Consider the following 12,321-nt stretch of genomic DNA (forward strand, 5'->3'; position numbering starts at 1 on the left):
TTTCTATCCCTCTCTCCCTCTCCCTTCCTCTCTCTGAAATCAGTAAAAATATATATAAAAAAAAATTCAGGGTAGTAAATAAAATGACTCACTCAGAGATCCAAAAAGAAAAATCAATTAAAAAACAGGAGGACAGTTTAAGGAAGCTGTGGGACACATCATAGGAATACCAGAAGGTGAAGAAAGTAAGCAAGGGTTAGAGAACCTGTTTGAAGAAATAATGGCTGCAAACTTTCCTAACCTGGTGAAGGAAAAATTCATTCAAGTTCAGAAGGCACAGAGAGTCCCAAGCAAGAAGAATCCAAAGACACCCATGCCCAGACACATCATAATTAAAATGCAAAAAATTAAAGACAAAGAGAGACTCTTAAAGGCAGCAAGAGAAAACCAAGCTGTTACCTACAAAGGAGCTGCCATAAGGCTGTCAGTTGATTTCTCATCAGGAACTCTACAGGCCAGAAGTTAATGGCATGAAGTATTCAAGGAAATGAAAAGCAAGGATCTAAAACCAAGACTACTCTATTCAGCAAGGCTATCATTCAAAATAGATAGTGAAATAAAGAGTTTCCAAAACAAACAAAAAAAGGCTAAAGGAATTTATCACCACCAAACCAGCATTGCAAGTAATGTTAAAGCGACTGCTATAATAAGAAATTGAAATAGAGAGAATGAGAAACATATGCATAAAGAAATAAAATGGCAGTAGATTAGTACCTATCAATAATAACCTTAAATATAAATGGATTAAATGCTACAATCAATAGACAAAGGTAGCTGAATGGATAAGAAAACATGACCCAAATATATGCTGTCTACAATAGACCCACCTCAGAACAAAAGACTCACACAGGCTGAAAAAAAACAAACAAATTTCTGGAGGACTTTAAGGGAGAGAGAGACAACAATACAGTCATCATACAGGACTTTAACACCCCACTTACTGACTTTACTGGATAGATCTTCCAGACAAAAATCAACAAGGAAACAGTGACTCCAAATGACACACTAGATCAGATGGATTTAATTGATATTTACAGAACATTTCACCCTAAACCTGCAGAACATGCATTCTCCTCAAGTGCACATGGGACATTCTCAAAGATAGACCACATGTTACGACACAAAACAAGTCTCTACAAATTCAAGAAGATTGAAATCATTTCAAGCATCTTCTCAGACATTTACACCATGGAATGCTATGCAGCTGTAAAAATGAAGGATCCTTTACCCTTTGAGACAGCATGGTGGGACCTGGAGCGTATTATGTTAAGCAAAATAAGCCAGTCAGAGAAAGTCAAGTATCACATGATCTTAATCATATGTGGAATCTAACAAAAAATAAACTGATGAACAAAATAGATCCAGGGACATAGAAGCATGGAACAGACTGACAAATCTCTGAGGGAAGGTGAGGGTGGGTGCGAAGAGATTAACCTAAGAATTTATATGCATATATGCATAACCCAGGAACACAGACAATAGTGTGGTGAAGGCCTGGAAGGCAGATGCAGGGTGGAAGGGATCAATGGAGAGGAACAAAAGGGACATCTGTAATACTTTGAACAAAAAAGATAAATTAAAAAAGAAAACAAAAATAAAATGACTGACATTGTTACAGCTTGTCAGCAGTGTTCTATATATGCAGAGCATCATCTACACCCCTTGCTGACAATGACAGGACTATGTGCAAGACTGGGCTGAGAGCCACAACATTAAGTGGGGACTGCACCTCCCTTACAATTCAACAGGAACTGGCCTGACAGAACATTATAGTAGAATATTGAATAATGTCCTGAAAACTGAGGGAGGGTCATTACAAGGACGGACCACATGACTCTGACATACTACTACCCCTGAATGAAAAGCCCTGACCTTTCAGGGAGGAACTAATTCAGCTGGAATTAGGGTGAGAGCTGGAAAGGCAGCTTTCTTCCAATCAAAAAAGTTTGCGTAGGTCATTGCTCCTTTGATGAGCCCTCCCCCCACAGAGTTGGCAGGCAGACACCATATATGAATCTTCAGCAACCTGACTCACACTTTTAGTCCCACCCTGGTGACTCCTGGAGACCCCACCCCTCCCTACTTGCAAGCTCATCAAGCCATTTCCAGTGGCTTTTCTATGCAAGTGGCCTCTCTTGCCTCAGGCTTAGGACTTTTCTAAAATCTCTCAAACAAGCAGCAGCTGATCTCATTGTGCCCCAAACAACTCCATAAGTGGTCCCAGGACTGGTACTAGCAGCAGCCTTCACTGGTTCATAGCTTGGCCTCTCCTGGGCACCTCTGAGCCCAACACAAGTAGCAGCCATCTACGGATTGCTGTGGAGAGCATGCTGGGTGGCTCAGGGCAGGGCATAGGCAGAAGCTGACTTTGCACCTCCTGGGAGGCCCCAGAGACAGTGCACCCAGTGGTCAGCTTCAACCATGCTGGATTACAACCTTACCACATTCACTAGTGACACACTCTAGGGGAGCACTTGGTGAGCACCAAAGCTCCACTGAAGCAAATCCTGCTCCATAGGGGTGCCCCTGGCACACCAGCTCTTTGGCTGTAGCTGCAGCTGGTCCTCACAGGCGATTCGCCTGGGGGTCAAATCCTCCCAGTGATGCCAACAGCAACCAAGACTCAACTACAATAGGACAGTGCACACAGCCCACACAGGGAAGTACCTAGAAGGCCCAGCTCAGGTGACTGAGGAGGCTGAGCCACTAGACCCTACAGGACACCTACTACACAAAGCCACTTTACCAATTCCAGGAGACATAGCAGCTCTACCTAATACATAGAAACAAACACTAGGAAGCAGCCAAAATGCAGAGGCAAAGAAGCATGTCACAAATGAAAGAACAGAAGAAATCTCCTGAAAAAGAACAAAATGAAATGGAATCCAGCAACTTACTAAATTCAGAGTTCAAAACAATAGTTATAAGGATGCTCAAGGAACTAAATGAGAATGTCAAGGATCTTAGTAAGAATTTTAAGGAAACTAGTGAGATCATCAATGACATAAAAAAGAACCAGTCAGAAATGAAGGCTACATAAACTGAAATGAATAATTTACAGGGAATCAACAGTAGAGTAGAGGATGCTGAGAATCAATCAGCAACTTGGAACATGAGGAAACAAAAAACACCCAACCAGAAGAGCGAAAAGAAAAAAGAATCCAGAAATATGAAGGCAGTATAAGGAGTCTCTGGGACAACTTCAAGCATACCAACATTCGCATTATGGGGTACCAGAAGAAGAAGGAAGAGAGCAAGAAATTGAAAACCTATTTGAAAAAATAATTGCAGAAAACTTCCCTACCTGGCAAAAGAAATTGACTTACAAGTCCAAGAAGCACAGAGGGTCCCAAACAAGAGGGACCCAAAGAGGCCCACACCAAGACACATCATAATTAAAATGCCAAAGGTTAAAGACAAAGAGACAATCTTAAAATCAGCAAGAGAAAAGCAATTAGTTACCTACAAGGGAGCCCCCATACGACTGTCAGCTGATTTCTCAACAGAAACTTTGCAGGCCAGAAGGGAGTGGCAAGAAATATTCAAAGTGATGAAAAGCAAGGACCTACAACTAAGATTACTCTACCCAGCAAAGCTATCATTTAGAATTGAAGGTCAGATAAAGAGCTTCACAGATAAGAAAAAGCTAAAGGAGACTGTCACCATCTGACCAGTACTACATGAAATGTTGAAGGGTCTTCTTTATGAAGAAGATAATGAACAAAAGAAACTGACAAACAAAATAGACCCTGAGACATTGAAGCATGCAACAGACAGTCCTATCTCAGAGGGAAGAGGGTTGGTGGGTGGGGGGTGGGAAGAGATTAACCAAAGAACTTACATACATATATGCCTAAGACATGGACAAAGACAATAATTGGGTGAAGGCCTGGGGAGGGGGCAGGAGCAGGGTGGAGAGGGTCAGTGGGGGGGAAAAATGGGACACCTGTAGTATTTTCAACAATAAAGATTAAAAAATTATTTAAAAAAGAAGGAAGGAAGGAAGGAAGGAAGGAAGGAAGGAAGGAAGGAAGGAAGGAAGGAAGGAAGGAAGGAAGGGAGGGAGGGAGGGAGGGAGGGAGGGAGGGAGGGAGGGAGGGAGGGAGGGAGGGGGGAGGGAGGGAGGGAGGGGGGAGGGAGGGGGGAGGGAGAGGGAGGGAGGGAGGGGGGAGGGAGGGGGAGGGAGGGAAGATGAAAGAAAGAAGAAAGAAAGAAAAGAAAGAAAGAAAGAAAGAAAGAAAGAAAGAAAGAAAGAAAGAAAGAAAGAAAGAAAGAAAGAAAGAAAGAAAGAAAAGATGCCCTGACCAGATCAACTTGCAGCATTCCACATGCAGCAGCAGACGTGGGCAAGTTTGGACAACAAATACTAAAATAAGACCTTGTTGGGAAACAGAGAATAACCTGTTGTTGCCAACACCCCAGGACATATACCCTGGAGCTAGCATATAAACCTGGCCCTGGGAATCTCAAACTGGTACCTGCTCACGTGCCCTCCTAGCCCCATGGGGTATGGGTCTTGCCCAGGGCTTGCTCATACAACCTGCCATAACACTAAGTGGCCAACTGCTATTCCACCTGGCGTATTTGTATTCCTCCTCTCACAGCTAGTGTTCTAGGCTGGAGGGGACATCATTAGTCAGAAGGTGTGGTAGAGAAGGCCAGAGAGACCAGCTGAACAAACCACTCTTCTTACACAGGATAGAGCAACAGCCTGTATACTACCCACTGGTACTGATTTGCTTCTACTGGGGCCTGCTAAACATTTGTCTCTTTCTCCTCAGTTCAGTGCAGCCAACAGCTTTGCGAGATGGGCAGATGAAGTAGCTCTTTGGTCCAATGTTTCAGACTGTTGGGTGTGTTCAGAGATGCCCCTCTCTGCTACTGCTGGGCTGTCTTGGAAAACAAATCCAGTCAACATGACAGAATGGTCCAATATCAACACAATTTGGAAAGTTTTCTTGGGACCTGTGATCAGATTTATATACTCCGATACTAATATGTATAAGTCTGTTATTCCTTTACTGTGTGTTATATTCTTGCTGTGGAATATAAATACAATGTCTCACCCATCCTCCTCTCTCCCTCCCCAGGGGCAATATTGTGGACAATAAAATGGGCAGATTGTATGGGAGTCGAGGGGGAAGGTAGCCATGTTGGGGTGGAATGTGTGGTAAATGGGGGCACGGGCCCCTTCCCATGCTCCAACCCCTCTCCCACCCTGGGAAGACGATGAAGGCCATTGGTAAGTAGACTGTGCGGCCCTGGGAGCCTAGCCAACTCCTCAGTCAAGAAAACAGCGGGCAGTTTTATCTCACACAGCTTGCACAAAAACACCTCTCTCCCCCTGCATGCTCTGTTTTTCTCTGTTTTCTATATTCTATAAGACCTTGTGTTGGGAAAGTCTGGGGGGGGGGGCGGGCGGCAAAACAGTAGCAGTGCCCGCCCCCCTTCTGCAGGCGAGGCGGGACTTAGCGGCTTAGCTTCACCAGTGGCAGGCGGTGCGGCAGTAAACTTCGCCTGTCAGCTGCCGCCTGTGGATGTAAGTCCTAATAAACCCACGTCTTTCACAGCCAGTCCTCTGGGTTTTTTCTTTGGGAATCCAAGAACAATACACTGAGGCTTTCTGGGCCCTCAGCACTTTCATAACAACCTCACTTTATAAATTCATGACAGTTCTCGTCTTGTTGGTAAGAATGAGGAACCAGGGTGGGAATTGATGGCAACATCCATTCGAGATAACACAACATGAGCTAAAGCCCAAGCTGGCCAGCAATTGGCAGTTACATCCCAGAGAGTAACTGAAACTAGTTAGTAATCAAAGGAGCAGTTAGTTAAAGCTGACCAGGTGCCCACAGTTGAGGTTAAGCCTCTCGGTTTGTGACGCCACCTCCTCTTCTCTCCACTGGTGAGAGAGAGATTCCCACTCTAGACTTATGGGGGTGGCTGCACGTCGGACACCGGTCAGATGGGATCGACAGCAGTTTATCAGTCATATACGCTCATGTCCAGCCCAGGGGAGGACACCACACACCAAGCAGGGCCACTTGGAGGTTGCACTTGGGAACAGAGAGAACAAGCAGGGGGCTGTAGAGGACAGATTTTGTAGTAAGAAGACCACCTGTTGAGCCCTGGTTCCCACAGGAGGGTGGATGGGCTTGTTTGAATAATTCCGAAGGTCAGTGGGGAACCAAAGCCTGGTACATGGGAATCAGCAGGCACTGTGTCTGGTCCCTGTGCTAAGAAGAACCATTTGGTTAGGAGACCTTATCTCCAAAAGCACAGGGAGTGAGGAACTTGCTGTTAGGCCATTTGAGGCACCCTTGATTTTGCCATATATCATGACAGCTTTTAATAGTAAATCTTAATTTCAGGCTTTATACCACAGGAAGCTATTAAAAAGCAACTATTCCTAGAACCAATGATTGAATTAAACAATGTTACAGGCTGTAAAATAAACATATAAAAATCAGTTGTATTTCTATATACTAGCACTGAACATGTGGACACCAAAATTAAAAATACATTTATAATCACTAATAAAAATAAAATCTTAGTCTAAATCTAACAAAACATGTCCAGGGACTTGTATGCTGAAAACTACACATCACTGATAAAAGAAATCAAAGATCTAAACAAATGGAGAGGTATAGTATGTTCATGGATTGGAAGACTCAACATAATAAAGATGTCACTTCTCTCTGAATTGATATAGGGATTTAATGCAATTCCTATCAAAATCCAGTAAGATAGTCTTATAGATGTACAAAAGATTATTCTAAAATTTATATGGAAAGACAAATGAATTATAACAGCTAAAAATTTTTGAAAAAGAATAACGAAGTGACAGTAATCAGTTTACCCAGTTTCAAAACTTGTAGAGCAACTGAAACCAAGACTGTGTGGTATTTGCAGAGGGGTAGACACATCGATCAATGGAACGGAACAAAGAACCGAGAAATAATCCTAACAAATACACACACCTGATTTTTGACAAAGGCAATTCAGTGAGGGAAAGACAGCCTTTCCAACAGGCTACAACCACTTAAAGCCTGTGAGGAAGTCACAGGCTGAAAACTTGGAAAGAGGGGCCAGCAAGGAAGGAAGGTAATGATTTGCCTGAGGTACTACTAGGTGGTGGTGGGAAATAGGGTTAGTTTTAGCTCAGTTCAGGATGAAAGCTGCAAGCTCCAGACGATAGTTTCTTCCATCTTTCTGAATTTAGCTGTTTCTAATTGCCCAGCTCCACATGCTCTGGTGGATTTTTCCATCAGCTCCCACACTCCAAACTCAGGTCATCCCTAAGTGAACACACAGTGCTCCAGACTCCATTAACTTGCCATTAGCATCATTCTCAGGCTGAGATGGTTCTCAGTGGCTCTGAAGATACGTCTTCCCAGGTCCAAGTCTGGCAGGAAAGAAAGCTCTTCTAGCTTTAGTAACTCTCATTTAACTCCTGAGATTCATGCCTATTGGACCAACCCGGTCATTGTGCTCCCCCCCCCCCCAGGGTGATTTTGTGTGTGATTGGCCAGGTTTGGGTGAGGTTCCACTCCTTGGGCAGGGGGCCTCACCTGATCCACGTAAGCTGAAAGGGGAGTGTAGTTTTCCATAATAAACTCCAGAAGAAAGAAATACAAGAGAGCCAAAGCAACAGATGTTCACTCTAACCTCTTGGGGAAGAAGTTTCATGGTTAATGCCCAGTGTTTTGCTTCCAAAATTAATTTTTATAGCAGTTTTAAACTCCAGTTTTTCTTTTCTTGACTTTGTCAGAGGATGCTGATTACTGACCTTTCTCTGGCTGGGACACTGTTCACAACTACTCAGTAGTCTCATATTTGGAGGCAAAACACAGCCTGAGATCGCTAAGCTTGCTATTTCCTGACTCCACTCCTATGTCATAAAGTTCTAACCTCTTGACCAGGAACTTAAATGGAATGAGCTGGCCCTGCCTGCGGGAAGCCTTGGGCTTGGCCCTCAGTGAAACACTGACCAAAGTCCTCTGAATCACCATCTCTTTCTGAACTGAAGGCTCAGCAAAGAACAGAAGTGTTCCCTGCTCACCAAACACTACAAATGTATCAGACTATCTGCCACCTTCTTCTAGTCACCCTCATCGCCACCATCCATACCTGTAGTACCCACAGCTTATTCTACTTGCTGTTGACAGTGCATCCATGGAATGTGTACACTGCCACCTAGGACACTGTGTTTGTTCAGCGGTTTGCATTACCCTCTTGGCAGAGGACCGCTCAAAGAAAATGGTGTGTGTCATCTCCTCACCACTCCCCTTGGCAAGACCCCTAACCTCAGCCTTCCCCACTGTCGTTTCTACTTTGGGTATTAATGAGCTCTTGCTCCTGCACTGAACACTAAGCAAGCACTTGATTCTGATCTTGCCCCAGACGTGTGTGCTGGGCTTTTGTTGTTCATTTTGCGTGTGTGTGTGTGTGTGTGTGTGTGATCCAGGGTTCTTGAAGTTTGAGTATATCTGTCACCTGCGCCTGACAGGTAATGAAATGGCACATGCAAACACACTTTAGAAAATGCTTTATACTAAATCCAGTACAAGGTATTTGTAATGAACACACTGAATACGCATAATAGTAAAACAAACACATGTGAACCCACCCTAACTCGAGAAGTTATCACGGTGTCTATGTACTCCTTCATTCCCTTTCTTTGTCCTTCAGTGTCCTACTCTCCACACTCGCTAATGGTGGACCCCGAGTCCTGGCCCCCCATTTCTTTACCTTCCCGTATAGTACTTTCTACCATATAAGTATGCTTCTCTAAATAACATTACTTTTGCTTGCTTTGAACTTTATAAAAATGTGATATTTCTTTCTTTCGGTGAATATTACATTTCTGAAATTAAGCCCCTGGCAGCTCTAGTTCACTCATTTTCATTGCTATTTAGTTTTCCACACATTCCTTCCTTCATGACGTCTTAGAGGCCATTATGTGTGTGGAGCAATAAATATAGGGTGTCCCCCCGAAAATGTATACACACACTTTGAATAATTATAAAGGCAGTGTTTATTAAAATACATTTCATTTTCAAAATTGAGCTATCAGCTGTTAAAATGTGTATACATTTTTGGGGACGCCCTGTATTTGTTCAATCATTGAATGAGACTGAGCCCTGACTGAATGTCACAGTGACACTTGTTTCCTCTGGTTGGATTCTCTGCCCTTTGCCCCAAAGCTAGGATCCTGCCCTGAGTTAATTACAGTTATAAAATTTCGTGACTAGCTTTAAGAAACCCAGTGGCCTCCCAAAGCCCCTAAGACTACAATTCCCAGAAAGCATTGCGGTACCCTACAGTGTCAAGTTTAGTTTACTTCCCCCTCCCCCGCAAGCTTCCGGGTTGTGTGGCCGGGGCCAAAGGAGTTGTCCAATGAGCACCTCCGCAGGCTGAGAGGCGGGGAAATTACCCAATGAGCGTCCCGTCAGAGGCTCCAATGAACGCGAAGGTTGCTGGGACAGCGGTCGTGGGCGGTGTCACGGAGCCGCGCCAGCTGAGCCCGGCGAGCCCAGCCCCTCTCTCCCGCCTTCCGGAGGCTGCTGACTCCCCGGGGGGTTGTGGACCCCGCTTCCATGTCCCGGGTGGGCACAGCACCCCGGAACCTCCGCGCCCATGGCCGCTAGCCTGAGGAAGCCCACTTTCAACTCCGGGCCTTCCTCCTCGACGGAGACCGACGACGAGGGCGTGCGCGGCACCTGCGACGACGCGTCCATCTGCAAGAGGTGCCGCGGGGCGGGCCGGGCCGCGCGTGGAACGCGCTGCGCGTCCCCCCTCGCCGCAGCCCGCGCGGGTCCCGGGCGGGGTCCCTCCGCATGGGCCGCGGTGGTCGGTCGGCCTTCCGCCGCGGGCCCGGGGCGCCGGCCGGGGCGGGCGCTGCACGAGGCCCCGCTGCCCTGGCCCGGCCGGCGGGGACTGAAGTCTGGCCGGGAAGACGAGCGCGGAGCTCGGAGGAGGGCCGGCCCGGCGGGGCAGGAGCGCGGGTCTCCCCCTCCACAGGTCTCATTCCGGTGGGCGTTGTCCCGATCCCCGTTGTGCCGAAACTCAGGGCGGTCGGGGACACTGTCCACCCCCGCGTCCCGGGTGTGCGGGGCCGGCACCTCCCCGGGCCCCCGCCCGCGCCGTCCGCGCTGTTGGGGTGCGGTGGGGGCTGTGGGCGCGGCGGCGTCTCGGCGGGAAGCGGGCGTGAGCGGGCCCCGCTCATTCAGCCCAGTTCTGAGCGCGCGCTTCGCGGCGGCCCCTGGCTCGGGCGCGGGGCGGGGACCGCGAGGGGCCCCCGTGGGCGAGACCCACCCGGCGCCCACGTACGCGCAGCCCGGCGGGAAGGGACGCGGGAGACACGCAGTTACAGCTCCGTGGTGAGCGCCGAGAAACACAGCGTTCCCCTAGGTTTTGTAATTTCGGCGGTGATGTTTAAACTGAGACAAAGGCTTCTAAGACAGTGGTGCAGGAGAGTGCTCGGCGGAGCAGGTGGAGCGTGTGGACGGCTGGAGGGCCTGAGCGAATGCCCCGGCTGCTGGCCCCGGGGACTGTAGGGTGGGAGGACGCAGGTGTGGGGTTAAGGCTCACGCTTTCCGTAGGTTCTTGGGGGCTAAACGTAGGACTTTGGAGCCAGGGTGTCACCCTGGCCCGAGCTCTGCCACTTACTAGCTGTGTAAAAACTTGGGCAGGTTACTAAGCCATTCTGTGTCCTCAGTTTTCTGACCTGTAAAGTGGGGATGATTGTAAAGAGTAAATGGTAGTTAATACTGGGAAAGCACTTAGAGCAGTGTCTGGCATGTGTCATGTGTGAGTGGTGGTAGATTAAATAAATAGATAAATACACACAAAAGTATTAAAGGCTTGGAGGCAGTCCTGGTGAAATTTGTGAACTTAAATGACACCCAGCTTTATTTCTTCTCCAGCTTTCAGTTGCTATTGAACACACGTATGGCACTGTTGAATTAGAAATAATTGTTCTCATGTTGACTGCTGTTTGCTGAGAGAGTCTGCAGTGCCATCTAAATTACAAGAGGGAAATAAAATACTTTTCTGTAGCACATTAGGGTTAGGCTTATTTAATATTTATTGATAATATTGGTTTACCTAATATTTATTGGAAGTTTATTTTGCATACTTGCTTACTTAAAAAAGTAAATGAGCTATAAAATAGTTCAGACACAAAGAAAAGTACAGAGAAATAGTAGGGCTAGAGCATGACTTTCCTTGACTCTGACTTGGATAGTTTTTATAATCTCAGCTTTTCTCTGCCTCAGTTTCCGGTGCCCTCTGTGTCTACAAACAGTTAAACTTTGTAGGAAGTTTGGGTTTGGAACTGTGGAGAATTTAAGGCAGTAGTTTTCAACCCGAGCTGCACAACTTTGTGGCCTGTGGGGCTGGGGCCTGCCCTAGACCACTGAACAGAAGCTTCTGGCCTAGGACCCAGGCCGTGAAGACCGGACATGTTGGCCACGTGGATGCATCCCATCAAAGCTTTTCTGCACCCTTTTTTTCAGCTTGCTTGGTCAGTTATTTCTGCTGTGCCCGCTGCAGATTTTTCCTCAGGACCTCCCTGGTTTCCTCTACCCTCTAGACACTTCCTCTAGGCTCTTACCTCTCAATTGAGCTTAGAGTTCAGTCAGTCATTCTGCCGCCCTCTTGGCAGTGACCTTATCTCCCCTGCCCTCCAGTGCTGGTAAGCCCCAGACCCTGGGTGAACCAAACTCTCCTTTTCCACCTTGGGTACTGGTGGTAGAAGTCACACAGCAGGGAGGCCTGGAACTGCTGTGAATTCATGTCAGCCAACCTTGCCTGTGCCCTTAACAGAGAATGACCATTCTAGTATGATTCTCTGGTCAACTCATGTTCCTACTCTCCAGATACTTAATTCAGACGTTTCCCACTTTCCTCAGACTTCTCCTTTACCCTCCGCTCATTCTCAAGGTTACACGAGTGAGGTTGCGGGTATTGCTGAACAAAGAAAATGGAAGGCTTCAGGTTGGAATTCACCAGCTTCCCACCCAGAAACGTAACCATCCTTTCTTGTTAGTTGTCCATGTCCTCTGGCAGAGACCACTAGAAACACGCCTGTAGTTAAACAGGCTGGCTGTAGTTACCGTAGTGAGGGGAGCACTCGTAGCACGGGAACTTACGGGGCCTGTCAGTGAGAGGGAGTTAGAAAGAACTTTCAGGAGCTGGGCTGAGGTTGGATAATTTTGGGGAAAGTTCAAAGAGGTGGGGATTTGCTCTGGATTGGGTGCTGACAGGAGGAGGGGCAGTCCTGTCATCGAGCTCTTAAGTCTTTTCTCGAAGGTGTGA

General features: G+C 46.9%; 1 protein-coding gene across 2 annotated transcripts in view; it reads left to right on the forward strand.

The window, feature by feature from the left end:
• The first annotated feature begins 9,556 nt into the window (after positions 1-9,556).
• Positions 9,557-12,321, forward strand: part of LCMT1 (leucine carboxyl methyltransferase 1) — a 40,773-nt gene continuing 38,008 nt past the window's right edge. For both annotated transcript variants that reach the window (XM_016222713.2, XM_016222714.2), the window contains exon 1: positions 9,557-9,749. In XM_016222713.2, coding sequence (XP_016078199.2) covers positions 9,640-9,749 — 110 coding nt within the window. In that variant the 5' untranslated portion in view covers positions 9,557-9,639. The remainder of the gene's footprint in view (positions 9,750-12,321) is intronic.

Source organism: Miniopterus natalensis, chromosome 3, assembly GCF_054644295.1.
Source record: "Miniopterus natalensis isolate mMinNat1 chromosome 3, mMinNat1.hap1, whole genome shotgun sequence".
NCBI lineage: Eukaryota > Metazoa > Chordata > Mammalia > Chiroptera > Miniopteridae > Miniopterus > Miniopterus natalensis.